Source organism: Vanessa atalanta, chromosome 17 (genome assembly GCF_905147765.1).
Source record: "Vanessa atalanta chromosome 17, ilVanAtal1.2, whole genome shotgun sequence".
NCBI classification, from domain to species: domain Eukaryota; kingdom Metazoa; phylum Arthropoda; class Insecta; order Lepidoptera; family Nymphalidae; genus Vanessa; species Vanessa atalanta.
In genome coordinates, this window is record NC_061887.1 from 4,025,153 (window position 1) to 4,045,853 (window position 20,701).

A 20,701-nucleotide genomic window follows, 5' to 3' on the forward strand; every position below is an offset into this window, starting at 1 on the left:
TGTTTCAGTATATACATACATACATGAGAGAAAACACCGTGAGAAATGAACCTACCCTTATTGAAGCAGAGTAGTTGAATAAGCTCCAATAATAATAACAAACCAATCCTTCTCCGCAAAATGAGCAGAGGAGGAGCCTTAGCATAGCAGGCCTGCTCTTATTTACATTATATTTTATTTTTGTATTCATAAAGCCTTTGAAATATTTTATGTACTTTTAAATTAGTCTCAATCATTCAGGATTTTTTTTTAAATATCAATGCTGTTTTTGAAACCAAGTTTTAAGGTTAACAGCAGATCTGGCTAGGAAATAATTGCTACTATGACAAAAATATTTATGAACTTTTATAACATACACATTTTCTGTAATATACATACACATGTACATAATATTTACTAAATTTATTTAATGGCTCCGTGACAACTTTGAGCAAATTTGTTATTAATATGATTGTTTATTCGAGATCAATACGACTAACTAACCTACACCAATATGTACTTCATTATTAGTACTATGACAAAACAAAATGTTCTGTTGTCGTGTGATACAATTATCTATTTCCTATTTATAGTAATTGAGTGTATACAAATGTAAAAAAAAACTTTCAATTAATTTATTTTTTAAGTTTTTATAATTTATCTTGATTCCTTGATTTGAATCATAATATTTAACGTACAAGGTACTTACATAATAACATAAACCTTACATTAAGTAAAAATTCGGTTTTTGCAGTCAAAAACTTCAGTAAGTTGTAAAACAATCACGTCAACTCCACATTTACAATAAATAATTATTTTTGTTGTAGTGATTTCCAGTAAAAAATTATAATTTTCACAATAATATACTTCGTATATAAAAAATAAGCTGTCTTGACAAAAGTGAACGCTATTTAATCATTTTCGAGACTTCGAGACGTCTACACCTATGTGACAGATTAACTATAAAAAAAATGGAGATCTTCTATCTATTGTAATGTAGATATTGCCTTGGCTAGGCCTTATGCATTACCTTAATTTCTTAATCTACACTTTCATTTATTCGATTAGTGTAAAACTTATCCAAAGACAACAATCACCCTCGATTTTGGGCTCAGATAAACGTATCACGATAACATCACTGTCATATTATATTTATTATATTAAAACTATCCGCTTAAAAAGCCACGGTAGGTAGTGCGTGATGTTTAAAAAGATATATTTAAGATTAATTCATTCCTTATATAATTAATTTGTATTAAAAATAATGTTCAGTCGGTTTGCGCGTGATTATTATGAGTAAAAAATGATTTTAACGTAATAAAATTTTGAGGAAGCGGCCACGAAAAGCATTAAGCACATCTATGTTTATTACAAATATGAACAACCTTCAAGTTGTGGAAGGTTAAGCACGAATACAATGTAATAAATTATTATGTAAGAGAGTATTTATTTTTGAATACGACATGCATTTTCGATCCAATGGCTTAAATAAAACTATGATAGATATATCAATGATACTTTGAAATAGTGCCAACGAAATTATATTGTTATAATAATATAGATCAACGAATCACATGAATACAGACAGATAAGCCAAATATTGACCATTTAAGTTTATATGATACATTTTATTAAAGAAAATAAACTATTAAGAGCATACTATAGTTTAGGAAGTTAGTGTATAATGAGGTTTTAATTTTAAAGGTATTTTTGGAGTGATTATCATAAATATTTATGAAATTAACTAATACAAATCTGAGTACTTTATAATTAATGAAAAAATATCTTGTAGGTACGTGATATAATTTTACAACTATCGCTATGCGGCGTGACAGGAACCATGTGGCCCGCACAATAAGAAAATTACCGAGTAACCGACGTATCACAACGGAACCGTTCGCAGGGGGGACTCTTGGGAAGTTAGGCGGGTCACAGCCCACAGGTATGACTAAACAAAAACCGAGGTACCAATGATGTTAATAAACAAATAAAAAAACATATCATAGTATATCATACTTTGTGATAGAATTATTTCTTTTTTATTTATTTATTTTTATCTGCAGACATCTTGTCCGTACTATACCTTTATCTTTATCTATAGCTGCTCATCCTGACTTCGCTCGGCTATGTTACAGATTCTGTCATACATGATTTTTGCGAAATTTGAAACGTACTATACGCAACGGGAGCTCACAAGGAGATTATTTTTTCCCCTTTTTGGAACATTTTTCATTGAAACTCCACTCCTATTAGTCGCATGCTATCCAAACTTTTTATTAAACAAGATTTTTTAAATCAACCAAGCAAACAAATAAACTCTTCTCTTTTATAATATTATATTAGTATAGATATAGATTTGAATCGATGTCATTTAAGAATCCCTACATGTTCTTATTACCAGATAGCATCATCTATATATATAAAAGCGAAATACCCCTCACTGATTAATCATGAAATCTCATAAACTATAACACCTACAAACTTGATATTTGGCAGGTAGGTTCCTTATAGGGAGTAGACATCCGCCCAGAAATCCGAATTTTACGAAACTCCACCCTTAAGAGAGCTATAACGGGGCTTATAAGTTTGTGTTTTATAAATTTCGCGCGAATAAAGCCGCAGGTTCAGTTAGTGATACAATATAATATAAGTCTACATTAGAAGTCAGAGATTCCAGGCAATATCTTCATTGTCTCGGAATGTTTCTCTGAAAGGGTGTTATTTCTCTTCGTGGGATTCAACCAGTGGGTCATCTTTACTATAGATAGCCATTCTCGCTATCTACTATGTTAGCTGAATTATATTTAAAATGCCAATTAGTAATTGAATCTCTTTGTAGTGTGCTAGTCACCAGTGTTCCCATCGTTTTTGTTCTTTACCGTCGTCGGTATGTATAAAATACGCTTAAATAATTTTATAAACTCTTTGCGTGAAATGCGATGAGTTTTCAATGATATAATAAGCACTCGTGGAATCGTTTAAATCGTCTTTAAATATATATCCACATTACAATGCTACCATAATATTTAAAATGTAATTTTTAATAGTTAATTACATAGTATTATACTAAAAAAATGTATAAAAATAAAATATACATATATGAACACTTATATGCCTACTTCCTTTACATAAAAAATATATATAGAAAAAAGAAAAAAAAACTTTGTTATCGCGCACAGATAACAAATGTAAAAAAGGCCAACTGAACTACATTAAAAAGGGACATAACTATAAAATATATTTTAAGTAATTGTATTTGTTTTTGAATAACTTTTTTTAATGTTCATAATTTTTTAATTTTGATAGATTAAAAGGAACATTTAAAAATAACTAGTATAATGTTAATTTGTACATCACTAAAATTGACAATTATTGGCCACGTTCCATTAAATCGATTAGACAAGATGGCATCGATGTGACAGAAATTTTTACCATACTAACGACTCAATCATTAGACATCCTAAGGTCGTTGATAACAAATGATTTTTTTTTGTTAATGTAAATAACTTTACACATATAGATCTTATACAAATAAATATGATTTCACATTGTCGTAGGCAACTTTTTGAGGATGTTGCCATAATTCTTACAAATTAAGGTTCTACGGTCTACGACTGAAATCTTTCCAGAAATGTTGAATTTGCCGTCCTTACTTAACTATGTTTGTGCACAAACTTATTCTCTACAATATGTCTCGGTTTGGGCTTAAGCTACCTTCGAATTACAAACTTAATAGAATTAACAAACTAAAATTCGGATAACGGCTATGAATAAGAGCTGAGATTTTTTTTGCCACCAACGAAACTCTGAAGGTTTTGCTTTATTTGCTTTATACCAAAGAAAAAAATAACACATAATAAAATTTTTATACGTTATATGCTATATTTATATTAAATTCTTCTATTATACATTTTTGGTATATTACTATTGACTGGTCAAAAATATCCAACAGGTTTGTTAAACAATATGATAGAGTTTATAGTATAGATGATTATGGCGTAGAAATTATTTCGCTAATTACGAACAGTATTTAAAGGAATTACATGATAAAATTTATGACACAACAAAATAGTGATAAGAGAGTGTTCTTGAGCGCGCATTGACCCGGATTTGTAATAACTTTAATAAGTTATTTGTAATCAATAACAAACTTCTTTATGATATATTGTCTTATTATTTATTATGAATCATAATATTTATTCCGTAAAATTAACAAGGCAACATTAAGAATAAGTATTTATATAGCTGCATGGTTAGTTTGGTAGTTGTCTCGGCGGAGTAGAATAATGTGACCCTTTTATGACCCGTTGGTGTTTTTGAACCGATAAGATAATTATTTGATAAGCACATCCAGTATCGAGAACGTAAGTGCAACGTAATATAACCACGCGTGGATGACGGGGAACTAATACACCAAAAACAATTCCCAGGAGGCTTGACGTCTGGCAAGTTCGTAGTTTATCCATGCAAAACAATGCACCGACTCTAGCCGACTCAGGGCACGTCATTCATCGTTATTAATTGTTTGCCCAAATTACGATAAAGACATTTTTCTAAGTCTAGTGCTTTGTTTGTAACAATATTTGCAGTTAAATAAATATAAATGATATGCAAATAACTCTTAATTTTATAAACATCGATTTTCTTCGTCTAGACGTGTCTAGAGAAACATAATTCAGTATGACTGTCAAATATCTAATATATTTTTTTTATGATATCGGTAGGCTGACGAGCGAATGGGCCACCTGATAGTAAGAGGTCACCACCGCCCATAGACAATGGAGTTGTAAGAAATATTAACCATTCCTTACATCACCAATGCGCCATCAACCTTGGTAACCAAGATGTTACGTCCCTTGTGCCTGTAGTTACACTGGCTCACTTACCCTTCAAACCGGAACACAACAATACTGAGTACTGTTGTTTGGCGGTAGAATATCTGATGAGTGGGTGGTACCTACCCAGACGGGCTTGCACAAAGTCCTACCACCAAGTACTTATTGGATACAAAATCCTGAGAAATTATAAAATATTTCGGTTTTATTTTCAAAGTTATAAAGATAATAACTGTGGTTATATATACTCATCATATGCTGCTCGTGCGCGTGCGGACACGGTCGACGGACGAGGTGACCTTCACCTTAGGAAACACGGTAATACGTACTTCGAATGTTGCACGTAATTGTTGTATTTTTAAGACATGTGGCATAACCATAATTTTTTTAAATTAATTAACTGCCTAATTTATAAACTTTAAATAAGGATATAACATAAAATGTGTTTGAAATATTTTAATACAAATGTATTTACTGAATGCAATTAGTTATGTGTGCCAAATAAATAAAATACAATATGTTAAATGTTTACAAGCTTTATTTAACTTACGTAAAGTAAATCTGTGGCTTAAATTTTAGAACGAAACGTCACTGTGGACTGTTAGTCATATTTTGCAGCAGAATTCAATACCAGTTTCATCCAATGAAACGGTTAAACTAAAATTTTGCATTATTCACAATATTTTTTCTGGTAACAACTACTGGTACTCAACTTTTTTTTAATCTGTTTCATATTATATGCCTTATTTGTCATACTTGCTGAACCTCCGGTTTTACCATTGGGAATTAAAGTAATCTATGTCGTTTCGTAACAAATTTCATCGAAATGTTTTCAGTGGCAGTCGTGAAAGCGTATCAAACAGCCAGATTTACTTTTGCATTTATAATATTAGTAGTGTAATCAGTAGCGTATCTACTTAAAATTAATTTATAAGTGGTAAGTATGGATAGACTGTAGATGTTGACGGTATATGAGCGGACCTAAAAATAATGAATAAATGAACAAATAACATATAATAAAAAACATATAATATCATTTTCTAGTGAACCTGATTGGTCAAAAATGTTTACGTTTAAGTTAAATGCTAGTTATAATTCTAAGTTTTATATTTCTTACTTACGAAATACTAATTTCCGTGAAAAAAATCCTTCTCCGGAACTCAAACTATCTCCATAGCAAATTTCATCGGAATCAGTACAGTGGTTTAATCGTGAAGAGGCAACAGAAAGTCATTTATTAGAGATTAGTCAGAACGAACAAAAAATCTGATCAATCAGAGGTAAGGGTCAAACGTAGGTACATTCCGGAATGTGCTAACTATTTACATTATTCAATTTCTTTAATTACTTAGTTTATTGTATAAATATATATATAAAAAAAACACAATCCAAAAATATTAAAATTAATTTCCTTAACAATTGTTTATGGAATAGCTATAACTTTTGAGATCATTTTATGCCACTCATTAACTTGTCTGGATATTTTGAATCTAGTGATTCATCAACTGATAATATCAACTAATTACGTGTTTATTATGTCTATCAATAAATAGCTTTAATGAATAAATCGTAAGTCTTATAAAATTAATGAATTAACTCTAATTATAAATTCGATGCTATCTATAATATAATTAAACGAAATTAATTATAATACGAAGTTCACAGTGCATCCGTGGAGGAAGAATATGAAATTGTTATTCGCAATATCTTTTAAGTCATCGGAATCTGAAAAATGAATCAAAGTTCTAAGTACCTATGTTATTTAATTCGTTGAGAAGAGTGAATACTGAGATTTTCCAGTTCTTCTAGGTGGAATCTACATTCCTAACCGATAGTAGATAGATAGTAGATGACCGCTAGCTTAACGCAATGACGACAGAACGAGACCTAACCACAAAATGCTTAATTTTATTTAAATTTTTGCTGAAATTTCTTTTAAATGACGATTCAAACTTCCAGTAATACCTACTTGAACAAAGTATATTTTGATTTCATTTGATTTGCATAAGCGTTTCGAAAATACGAAAGACAAAATGCAATCAACTGTGTTACTATTAGGTACTTTTTCAAACCGATTGTGATTAGCATATGATTTAATTACAATATTTTATCAGACTTTAAAGGACACGTACCTAATCTTTGTTTAATATAATACCTAACTGCAGTGCACCCGCAAATAATGGAACATATAAAAATATAATCTCGTTATAATACAAAAAGATTAAACGTTTGGTACATTATTTTTTACGGTACGTTAAACCAGTTCCACGAAAACTTGATAATAACGATTGTTTACTTCGTAAAATTCTAAATGATAAATTGTTTTAAAAAAAAATATTTATTTCGATATTAAACTCATTTATTGTATAATTATTAAAATTTTCAGTATTAGAAATAATTTAAAAAATGCTTAAATCTAAATAATTTACGGTTTTACTCGATGCGTAACTAATGTATATATATGTATGTACGTATGGAAACAGGAATAGGTACACTTAATGAGGTAAGAATACGGTAAATATATTAAAGTCATATATTTTCATATTATTTATGTAATTTGAATTCGAATTCGAGTTTTTAGAACGAAGTTACATTCTGTGTTCTATCTCTTTTTATAAAATAATAAAAACAATTATTTATTATGAATTTTATATTTGGCGATGATTTAATTGTCATTGATTTATTTTTCTATTTATAAATATTATTCCAGGAGAATCAATATAAAACTAATTTTAACATACTAGCAGACGTTGAAGGTTTTTGCGTACAATTCAAGTTTTCGTCTGCCGTCTCTGCCCTACATCATATACTCTTTATAAATCTTTAAATTGGAGTCTGCATTTTCGATTTTCTTCCTTATTATAATTAAATAAGGGTTTACATTACATTCATCTTAGAAGCGGACATAAGTAAATAATACAGTGTATATGTACAGCTACCATCGGGGTAGACGTGGTCCTTTTAGAGATTCAACTATGCAGGCCATATAAGCAACGAAGACTAGCTGATTACGCAAGTGTGTGCGTAAACGCAGGAGCATCAATACCCTCATTCGTAAATAGGCAACCAATCATAATCCGTTAAAACGGGAATCCGATATAACCAGCTTTTAGGTTCAAAAACCAATAAATGCGTGCTTTCCGAGGCATGGGGGTTTATTCATCGTCAAATTCCGGGCATTGGTTACATTCAAAATAAAGCTTGCTACTGGACCAGTTTTCATTTTATTTCTTACGTAAAACTTTTTAGTATTAGCATTAGCAGCCTGTAAATTTCCCCACTGCTGGGCTCAAGGCCTTCTCTCCCTTTGAGGAGAAGGTTTGGAGCATATTCGACCACGCTGCTCCAATGCGGGTTGGCGGAATACACATGGGGCAGAATTTCGTTGAAATTAGACACATGCAGGTTTCCTCACGATGTTTTCCTTCACCGCCGAGCACGAGATGAATTATAAACACAAATTAAACACATGAAAATTCAGTTGTGCCTGCCTGGGTTTGAACCCGAAATCATCGGTTAAGATGCACGCGTTCTCACTACTGGGCCATCTCGGCTCTTTTACGTAAAATATTACACTAATATTATTAATTATTATTAAAATCTGCCACTACAACGAATTATATGAAAATTTAGTTCGTCACCTGCCTGTAATTATTAGAAAAATGAATGAAATGAATTATTAGAATTTTAAACTTGGTCAAAAGAACTATCAAAGAGTTAATAAGAAATGTATATCTTCCTATTTTACACAAAAAATATTTGACAATTTTTTTTGCGATGGTAACCCAAGAAACTTACGCTTAGCTGAGGAGGTCGCTAGCTGTACGCAATGACGACAGAAAGAGAACTAATCACAATCTACACTTACGTTATTAATCAGCCATGAAACAGTTTACACAGTCCACACTTTCATATTGGTGATCCTGTATCTGAAATCGCACTATTGAGGACAGGGCGTCCAAACAATTTGCTGCTGATAACTGCTAACTGATAATTCATTAGGACAGCTGCACTGAGGCCATTGTGTCTATTTGCTCTTGGGTAGACTATATCCTGATTCGTTTTATGCTGGTCACCTACTTTTATTAGTTCTCCCTCTTTATAATATGTAACGTTTTTCTAAGCGAATTCCTTAAAGCTTATGTACTTTACCAGTAAAGATCTGTTGACTCACGGATGCGTCCCTTCACACGTTAAATTGACTTGCATTAACAAATATAATCTAATGAATTTTTTGCTGTCTTTATTTTTACATTAGTTATGTCACGCACAAGAGCACTAGATAAACCAAGAGTAAGCACAATCGTTACTAGTTCATGTCGATAAATAATTTAGCGTGGAGGAGCCCGCCTTCATAGTTAAATAGATCTATAGTATGTTGGTAAAATTTCTTATTGTAATTAGGTAAAGGATTTTTGTTTACTTATATTATTGTATTTTCTAATCGTTCACTTGAAGTTTAATTCAACTTCTTCAACGTATTTTCATCATACTAATTTTAATTATCTCTAAATTAAATGGATGGAATCCTAAGTCCTTCCCAATCGGAATGTTGAACAGTGTAAGCAATATTTGGCGTGTGTTATGTCGCTTTGGATACAACATAAAATAAGTGTCTGTAATTGCCGTGTTAGATTTCTCTAATGCTTTGAAGTTTTGTGAAATCTTTCCTATTCTCCGAATCAATCAAATCAATGGCCTCGAAAAATTAAGAGGCTCCATACAAGCCTGCCAGGGTTGGGAAGAGTTTCGACTTTTAAGTCATGTTTGACTACTTTCCAACTCAATATAAGTATAATACACTCAAGGTATTTCCTACAGAGCTACTTTCACGTTTCAAGTACAGCATTAACTTTTAACCAGTGCGAGAATAAAAAACTACTTGAATTTAAAACTTAAATAGACTATAATCCATACATATACTTATTATGACAAAAAATTATAATTATACGTTTCTATGACTCGTGTATTAATGTATTTAAGATATTACCAAAAAAAAACCATTACTGTCTAATGATGTATATCATTTATTATTATATTTATTTATAAAACCTGACAGTAACTCTTTTAGTGTGAAAACCGTGCAAACTTTGGAATGCACTACCCAATGATATTCGGCAATTTAAATCCTTGCCCATTAAGCATCGTTTGAAAAACTTTTATCTATCCATATCTCGATAATATATGCAAGTATGAAATAAGGTGTAGTTTATAAAATTATGTATATATATTTTGATTTATAATACATATATATTATATTATTCGCATGTAGTTATGTGTAGTTTAGTTTTATACTTTAATATAAGTATTCTTAAATTATAGTTATTATCTCCTTTTTCTATGAATCCGCACTTACCTGTTTTCGTTTTTAAGCTTCAATCACCAAAGGTTGTCTGTGTAAGATCGCTATAAGCGATAAGACCACCTTTACGCACCATATGTCATATATTTTTCGTTTCTCTAATGTACTCAATAATTGTTAATTGTTGGTTTGTTATTATGTATATATGTATAGGTATGTAATAAAGTATGTTTAAATAAAACATAAAAATAAACGCATCAAAATGAAAGAAATAGCTTTTGTGCAAATAAAGAGCGCGTGGAATGGTGGCAAGAATAGTAGCAGCATTTCCTCGTTGAATCGCAATTCCTATTCTCTGGGCTAACAATGAACCCATCTTCTGTTATGCATTAACGCCACCGCAGCAAATAAAAATCATTCTGCTAATGCGTCAATATAGAAAAGGTTAGGTTAGGGTTTATTTATTATATATTATACATTAGCAGAATGGTATCTTTGCCGCGGTGGCGTTAATACGTAAGTACCGAATAAACTACCTACCATAAAAGAAGAAAAGGTGATTTAATAGATTTATGGATACATACACAGGGGTACGGGTATTTACCCACAAAATTGAGAAATTCTTAGTTGCCGTAATATCTTCTCACTAGTTATTGCTAAACCAATCGCGAAAAGACCGCATTAATAAGTGAGCGTTGCACAGGTGTAGGTAACACACGCAAAGAATAGGAGATGTCTCTGTACAGAGTCGTTATCTGTAGGTCATATCGATAATTAATACTGATATATAAAAATAAAATAATAATAATCCAAATATAAAGAGTAATCACCTTTTTAACCTTTTATTTATTTAATCATTTTGTAATGACTTTCATGTTAGGTAAGAATTTAATCTGTGGTAATAATATATAGTTAGTATTAAATCGGCCTAAGTATATCTGTTGATAATGAAAAATTTAAGTGATATTCTTGTTTTAATCTTAATAAAATAACGTCAACGTGATATCTTATCAAAAAGAAAACATTGTAAATTATAAAATTTCAAATATTCGCCATGTTTATTTATCGTTTGATTTTTTTATTTTTGTACTTTAAACTCTAACGACAGATATATCACGATTGCACCTTAATATTTTTTTATCTATCTTGTCATACGTAGCAATTTTAATCGACTAGTCGTATGTGTGTATCGGTTTGTTATTTTTTATTACTAGAACAGCAAATTGATAATACTATATTTCTCTTCATAATGTAAAGAAAAGTAATAACCTGCAATTGTATCAGTCAATTGTTATATTATACATATTAAATATAATCCCTGTCTCGGGAATTTGTACTGCATTCTGTGATTAATAATGTATTTTCTTAACTTCACACAAACGTGAAGTGGCCTAGTTTCTTTTTTTGTTGATAATATTTATTGACAGTTAAGGAAGAAAAATGATGTCAATTAGAAAAAGGTTAGTATTTAAAGATACTCTTTTGAGCTCCTACTTCTACCAAAACCATAGACTATATTGTCTGTGATTTATTTTTCACGATTTTTATTCTACCTATCACTCTATGGCTCAGTGTTGGGAAACTACGACACTGCATAGGAGGTATACATTATGTAAGTACCTGTGTAATAACGTCATCTATCAATTAACGTCTTAATTGGTGCTCATTCGTTATTTTACAAATGGTTGTGTAACAATCTTAAGAAGTGGAAAGATGTGAACAAAATTGGCTTTATTTGACCGATGAACGTCTTTTGTTTACATTATTCGTCTATTTTTCTTACTCATCTGTGGGACAGTATCGATTATTATATGTTATATCAGAATATTCTAATCAGTAAGTCTCATTCTCGTTCGTATAACAAAGACTAAAAAAATTTAACAAAAAAAAAACAAGTTCTTGTATTAATAAATATGTTCATGTATTTTAATTATGAAGAATTTAATACATAAATAAAATATATCCGTGAATTGAAATAATATTTACTACATGTTATCGAATCATAAAGATATTGTAACATTTGGCACGTGTTTGTGTTAGACTAGCTTTATATTAATCCATACTTTTTTACTTGACTATATTCGCTGTTATGTGTGTGTGTGTGACTGTTACGAATACGTCAAAGGTTTGAATGTCAAAGTTTTTTTTTAATTATTCTGTATTAAATAATTTACAAAGAATATCGCTACATGATACTAATTATTTATTTTGATTTCCAAATTTATAGAGGAACAAAAAATTGCATTTTAGTTTTAAACCAATTATTGCAGGTAATTATTTTTAATTGCTCATCGAGATCAAAGACATTTTGATATTATTATTATTATTATTCCCATTTTGTTATTTCATATTTCCCTTAAGCATCATGTAGGTAGATAAAATGCAGTAATTATCTTTTGATGTGTTTTAAAACCTAAACAAAAGCCAGATTTCATATAATGTTTTTGTATCCAAACGTGTAGGTATAGGTGTGTGACGAGTTGGTATAAAAAATCACAAATAGTTAACAGAATTATACAAAACCAGCTATTTATACAGATGTGTAAATGCTCAAAGCCTATACAAAATATACACAAATGAACTAAAAAAGGAAATAGTATCGGATATATTTCTTTTTCGATGAAGACAGATTATATTTCTTTCACACATTAAATAAATAGACCAAGTTTTTTTTTATTGTCTGTTTCTCTATTTCATATTACTTTATAAATAGGTTTCTTAGGTAATATAAACAATAGATTTATTGACATAACTTAGTCAGGGTCACGTTTAATAATAGCGATTCAGTAATAAATTAATGTTAGATAATACGAAAAGACATCCGGATTTGTTATTTTATTTCAATTTATCGTAGAAGATAATGCTTCTTCCTCTGTAATGATATTGTTATATAACATATTTACATATCACCACTCACCTAGAATTTGCAGAAAGCTGTCTTCCAGCCGCATTGTTGACGAGAGGAGGTAGTCGGTCCCCTCCAACTCGCTTGGCGCCATCAAATCGCTCCTCATTTTAAATCCTATCACTTTAACTCACAGTTCAATTTCCAACAACAAAAACTCCTAAAAAGAACCAATGGTTAGTTTTCGGCAACTATAACACTGACACTATATTTTTTGTTATCAATAAGCCTCTAAACGATTGAAGCGCCTGGCGCTTCCGATTTTCGCATATCACTTGATATTTTCCGTAAGCGTCGTTCACTTAAAGTAAGTCCGGTTTCGTGTGCCTTATAATTATGCGGCGACATAAACAAGTCGTCGTAGCCAGTTAAAGGCTGATTAAAGTTATTTCGTACAATGATAACGCGGTAGATTGCGCGGGCGTCGAGCGCGAGGTGTCCGCGCGCGGCTCCTCTACTCGACTACTCGTTCGCCGTCAGCTGATTCGTTCACTATAAATAATACGGAATTATTTGTATGCAGTTAACTGACAGTCTACCGCTGCACGTAACAAAAATTCGGACACGGTTACCGCAGCGTCGCGATGAAAGCATATTTTAACAAGGTTATTTTTATACAGTTATAGTTTAATGTTAAACGTTAATCAGTTATTCTTGTAAGTTGCATAGGGTCTTTATTAGCATATACTCAAATTAAAAAAGTTTATTCAACACAGAAGCATTACAGACTACAGTTGCGTATTGATTGTCAAATATCTATCACCGGTTCGAAAAGAAAATGAAACAAAGCATACCTGTGAAGAACTGGAAGAATGAAAAAGAGCGGGATTGATTTAACAAAAAAAATATGTTTTCTTATTAAAAAATGGTAATTATTTATTTCTTAAAACAGTCCGGGTACTTTTATTCCCAAGGAAACATCAATAAAGTCGTTAGTTTAATAAATGTATAATTGAATGTAGAAATTTTAGGATTATATTTAAGAGATACATTTGTATCGGGATAATCATATAATCAGCTTGCATGACCTAATTGGCAAAATAACATTAAATATGTACGTAATTGTGTATACGACGCTTAGTCGAAGCAGTATCGTTCCACATCGTATAATTTTAGAAAGGAATGACTTTTTGTGAAATGCAAACAAATAAAGATCTATTTAGATAATTTGAAAGTTTTCCTGAATTTATTTTTACTTAATTTGTAAAATATGCACGTGTTAAGCTAAAGTTATTATCTTCATTATTAACATACAAGTAGGTACTATTGTTATATTGTATTTTAAACTAATAAAATTAAATTTATGCTATTCTGTGGGAAATCGCCACTTATTTCAATCTGGAAAAGCTCAAAACCTAGTTACAGTACCTAATTTGATGCCTGTATACTTTAAATGTTATATTTTTACTTACTAAATTCAAAGTTGTTTTTATATGACATAGTTAGGCTTTTGTACCAGTTATTTTACTGACGGTTATTGGTCAGCATCGCCCAAAGACACTGGTGCTGTAAGATATATTAACCATTCCTTACATCGATAAAATGTGTCACATACCTTGGGAACTAAGATTAAGTCCTAGAAGTTATGCCCGTTTGCCTGTAGTTACACTGGCTCACTCAGCCCTTGAAACGAAAACAAAAAATAATAGTAAATTTGGCGGAAGTATATCTAATGAATGAGTGGTACCTACCAAGAAGGGCATGGAAAAAAGCCCTACCACCAGGTATTTTTTTATTTTAATCATGAACAACAGCTTGTTCATTGGTATAAAACTTAAAATTAAAAAAAAAAACGACATACCTAAATATAAGAAATAACAAACGAAAAAGAAATAAATTGTAAGTAATTCGTTGACGCCTTGAATATATAATTTTATAATTCGTTTTATCCTTGTTTTTACTTAGTAAATTCGATATGAAACACACAATGAATTATTTATTATGATATTATAAAGTCTTTAGGTATAATAATACATATAATTCATAATGCATATTTTACTGTATTGGAGCCTTTTCTTATAATATAGGTTGCAAACGAGCAGGAGGAACACCGGGGGGCTGGCAGGTGCGTTGCCGGCCTTTACGAAATGTGTAGACTCTTTTCTTGAATATTCCCAAATCTGTATAGTGTCCTAGGCGAAAGCTGTTCCACTAAGTATTTTTGTGAGGCAAAAATGCGCTGTTATTGAAACAACGGGCTATTACTTCAACATTATGCAAATATCATTATCGAAAAATTAACAACACCTGCTAAATTGCGTTCATATATATCATGATCGGTTATAGATTAAGAAAGAGCAGAAACTTTTTCTTATTGGCCATCATTACTATCTACGAATTACAATATAAATGTTCGTAATAAGTAATATACCACGAGATTACAGTATTCTGTGTTGATGTTATCTATCTCGAAGAGAGGGTCGAGACTAAGGACGTAAGGTGATTTTATTAATACCTACTATAATGCGATTTAACTCAATTATACAAATTATATGGATTTTATCTTTTATAGAAAATAAAGCATTTGTTCAATAATATGAATTCATATAACAATTATGTTTAGATAACATTAAAATGTCTAACGAAAAGCACATTATAATCGTGACCATAGATGGCATACTGTTAGTAGCAGTAGCATGCTTTAATTTATTCTACAAACGTGTTATGCAAAGGTCATTGACACCTAACATCAAATTAGTAGGTAAATTTGTTATACTAATGGTTATTTTAAAGTAAGTATTCGCGGTTCTGTTTTACGAGACCTATAACTAGTAATAATATATTGTATTATTGCATTTATATTGATATATTATTTGCGAATTTATTTTATCTTTAGATGATTAAATACAGAAAATAATAAAGTTCACTGATCTCAATTAATATGCCTAAATTATTTTCAAATAAATAATTACATATATTCAATCTATCTTTGTATAATTTTTAATTAAAGTAATGTCATAAACAAAATAATATTATACATATTGAAAATGCTTACCATTTTTAACACTTAAAAAATGAAAAATAATCACAGTTTAATAACATAACAACTAAGAACGTAGCACAGTCTCGCTACGTTAATATTACAGACGAAGTAGGTTTATTGTGTTAAATTGGTATACTTGGTGGTAGGACACCTGTGTGGGTAACACACACTAATCATATCTCTACCGCCAAACAGCAATACTTTTGTGTTCTGGTTTAAAGGGTTACTGAGCCGGTGTAAGTATATAGGCTAAGGGGCATACGCGTAAACAATTTCTTTCTCAAGATTGGTGGTGCATGACGATGTAAGGATGGGTAATATTTCTTACATTGACAATGCCTATAGGCTATAGTTTCCGTTAGGTGGCCCAAATGCCAATCTGCCAATTATTATTTTTTTAAATAGTGTTTTTACGAATTACGATAGTTCCTAATATACATATATAAATAGCAGCAGGAGCAATTTGTATATTTTAGGAACATGACGTGTCTTGTATGTGTTGAGTTTATGTTGTTCTTATTCATTGTCAAACTTCTGCAAGCTGCTTTAAGCTGCTTTAAGTGGAGTCTTTAATTTTTGGCAATAAATATTTATCAAATAAAAAATAACATCGTCGGGTTACTTATTTTTAAGCTCGACTTTTTCGTTTTTGAAACATGCATGTTTCGGATGTTTCCACTAACTTCTATTGAAGGAGCATGGTGGAAGAAGCAACATAACTTCCTTTTAAGGGTTTCCTCTTTTGAGGAAAAGGAGGCCTTTACCCAGTTGTGATATGTTTAGAAACCATACTTTACTATTAAAATTAATTCTTAATTAAACATTATATTTTTATAAAACGATTTTTATAACACGATACGATACTTTTTTTGGACAAAATATTATGATATATAATATTCTATCACAATAAGATAAACACTGCAAGTACTATTGAGGTAATATACAATATAAATTTAATTATATAATCTAAAAAAACTAGTACAAAATGAAGTCGCCTTCAATTTCTTCTAAACTTTTTAAAGGATTTTGATGCGGTTTTCACTAATAGAAAGCGCGATAAAGGAAGAAGGTTTCTAAATAATTATAATTTCTAAAGATATTGTACTATGACGATGTATTATCCAAAAGTGTTTGCGTACACTTAACTGCCAGCGGTTTAGGTAACGTTTGTTGGGATATACATCAAAACAATAAACTAGAAAATTGTAGATCTTAAAAAGGCCCTTAAATAGTCTATGATGACATGCGTCTATCTTCAAATGTTCACTTATAACAATTGTTTAATTATAGATTAGTAAAAATTATGGGTTACTTGCGAAGCTTTTTATCAAAATAATTATAAATCCTTATTCAGGTATCTTGGGAATTCATTTTAAAATGCCTATTACTTAATATTAATATTCAAATGAATAGGTACTTTAGAAGATATCACGAATTTCAAATTACGTGCAACTATAGAAATCATTTGATGCGAAACATGTGGTAGGATAGCGGTTTTTACAAAAAAAAATAGCCTTGGCAGTTAAAATTACCCAAATTTAAATCTAGATGTGTTTCACAAAAAACTTACGACTCAAAACAATTTTATATTATTTATTTTTCTCATTTAAACCTATAAGTCTTTTCCAAATCCAAGAAGACAAACTTTAAAACAACAAAACAATTTGGTATCGGAAATTTGGAAGTAAACAAAAGTGGATAAAAGTAGTCAAGTGGAATTGTGTTATGTTATAAATAAATACATATTAATCAAGAGCTATACAGAAGTGATATGCGACATTAACTATAATATAATAATTATTTAGACACACGTATCAAAATGGCGTATCACTGTAAGTCGGTTGTCAACATTTCACGAGTGAGATACGAAATTTTTACAGAATCGCACAAGCAAATTGTATATGATACATAAAAAATAAATTTAACAAATATAATTATATAAAAATAAATTTAGATAATTAATTTATAATCTCCTATGTGCAATTACCGTGTTATCAAATTGTCATTAGATAAAGATAAACATGAGCGACAAATAACATATCTGATCTATAACTATGTCGGTAAATATTCTAATATATTATGTATTAGCTGCCCGACACGACTTCACCGGGTGAAACAAAAATTTTATTTTCTCAGATGCACACAAAGTATATTATCAAAATCTATCCAACCAATACACATATCCAGAAAATTTATATATTTGAATAAAAGTATGAAAGCTTTTTTTGTGAATATGTATTCACAAAAATTAAAGAAAAACGTAGAGACGCGTCCTGTAAAGTAGTACACGTGCCGCGCGTGCATTCTCGCTTCTTAAGGCCAACCAATGTGTCAAACTATAGACTAGTTCTAGATAGATCCTGATCGGGTCGTAGTGTAAATAAATATATAAATATAATATAACCTGTAAAAACGAACTTTCTGAAAAATTTTCATATTGTCGCGTTCACACGTACAAACTTTCAAGCTTTATATTAGTATAGAATGAAGATAAACACTTCGCATAATAATTCCGGATGTGTCTTGATTTTATAAGAATTACTTTATATGTATATAATATAATATTCTAGTATTTTATTATTTAAAATATGTTTCCAGCTGCTTTCTTATGAAATTTTCTCTAAACGTTTGCAGTCTTAAGACCATATTATGTTTAATGTTATATTAATGAATTCACGTAGATACTATTATTATTGTTGAGAAGTTAATTTATTACTTTTTTCATATTAAAAGCATGTACATACCTATACTTATTGAATGTTTCAAGATTACTTCCATGATAGTTCGTAGTTTCAAGACGGGGACTTTTCTTAAGATAAAATATATTTGTATATATTATTTTTGGTAAATATAAATAAGTTATAAAAAAATTACAAAAGCATAATCTTCTTATTTAACAGAAAGCTTCGTGCAACATATGCGGAGGCGTAGGATTATTTTTTTCCCACAGACCCATAATTGTTTTGTGAATTCCCAATAAAAATATAAAATACCACATTCTTTCAGTAGTTACAGAACTAGATTTCCATTTGCATCACTCGGGGCTACTGCCCAGAGCGGGTATTTTCAGGGGCGGTAAAATTAGGATAAGAAAAAAATAATCTTCGCGTTAATCTACTTTATGCAAAATTTCAATAATGGGGCGATATCTTACAACGTCCAAGAGCGGCGCGAAGTTAATTCTCAATAGCAACCTTATTAGGGAGTTGGCAGAGATGTGTACCAGAGTAATGTATCTGTACACACTTGTCCATTCCAATACTCCTGCCCATATAGCTAAGTTTTGTTAATGTCTGACATATCAGTAATTCGTTCTTGAGATCATTACTAATATAAATTAAAAAAAAATCAATGATGACTTGAAATTCGCAAACACGCACACCCATATTGTTGTATAGATAAGCTGGTTACGCAGCCCCCTATCGATCGTTTATGATTAATGAGGCAGATAACGCTCGATAGGCATGTACTTATCTAATATTTGGGGCGGTCTTCACTACTTAACATTATTATGTAATTTCTAATCGATTATACGATTCTTTATCATATAGATACATTCGGAGTGAACTAAATTTAAAACAAATCATTTTCTTTATAATTAACGTTATTTAATTTATATTTATTGGTAATAAATATAATCTTTATAAATATAAATGTATGTATGTATCTTTGACCTTTCTGCATTTCTAAATAATTCATTAGATGAAGATGTATCTTTATGAGATCTACCACGTCCGCCCACAAGGTTCCTGGTTCAAAATAGACAAGCATTTTGTTTTTATGTTTGTTCTTTAATACAAACGTTTTACGTAGTCTTACTCTAACCGAGCGAAGCCGGGGCGCGTAGTTATTAGTAAATAAAAACATTGATTATATAAAATATATTTAATATAAAATTCAATAAAATGTTTACAAAAATATTTAAGGCACTTAATATAAAAAAAAAAAAAAAACTAATCTAAAATCGAGATTCTAAGTCAGACCTAATTCAATGGCGTAAATATAAATACATCATAAAATCAAATGGCATTTAATTGTACAAGCAACATGTTTGGCACTTGCGAGATTTAACGAAGACTTATAAGCAATCACTTATTACTGTTGTGCAAAAGTTTGCATGTACAAATAAGTTACATTTTAAAACTGCTTTTTTTTATTATATGACGGCACGGGTAATAATAATCATACAAAAATAATATAATATGGAAAAGAAACCAGTTATTACACTCTTATTTAAATACACATATGACCTTTTGCACTAACAGTAGCGTAGTATTATATACATATAAAAAAAGTGTTTAAATAATAAACGTGTTTATTATCATGTATTTTTTCAGTTGTAAAATAAGTAATTTTGTATTTAAATTATCAACTCAAGTCAAACATTACACATAATTAACAGTAATTATAATATTTTTACCGCACATAGTAATAACGCTTACAAAATATTATTTCAAATGGTCACACTTAAGATGAAAAACACTTGCTCCACCCCCGTGGGTAGCAGTGTGATGTTAAACTGCTTCAACCTCCCGCAAAACATCCTTAGGTTACCAAATGTACAAATAAAAATTTCAAGGCTTTCTATATAAGAGATTCTTCATACAGAAAAACTCTATAAATTGTAGTATATACTCGTTGCTTTATTCAAAAGTAATATTTTTAATTGAAACATATTAATGAAGTTACGATTATAA

At 30.2% G+C, this 20,701-nt stretch overlaps 1 protein-coding gene across 2 annotated transcripts in view; it reads right to left on the reverse strand.

Annotated features, from left to right (window-relative positions):
- LOC125070390 (hepatocyte nuclear factor 4-gamma) overlaps positions 1-13,468 on the reverse strand; it is a 54,522-nt gene extending 41,054 nt beyond the window's left edge. The window contains exon 1 of one of the 2 annotated variants that reach the window (XM_047680241.1): positions 13,034-13,468. In XM_047680241.1, coding sequence (XP_047536197.1) covers positions 13,034-13,130 — 97 coding nt within the window. In that variant the 5' untranslated portion in view covers positions 13,131-13,468. The remainder of the gene's footprint in view (positions 1-13,033) is intronic. The other variant, XM_047680242.1, reaches the window with a different exon arrangement.
- Between the last annotated feature and the right edge of the window lie 7,233 nt (positions 13,469-20,701).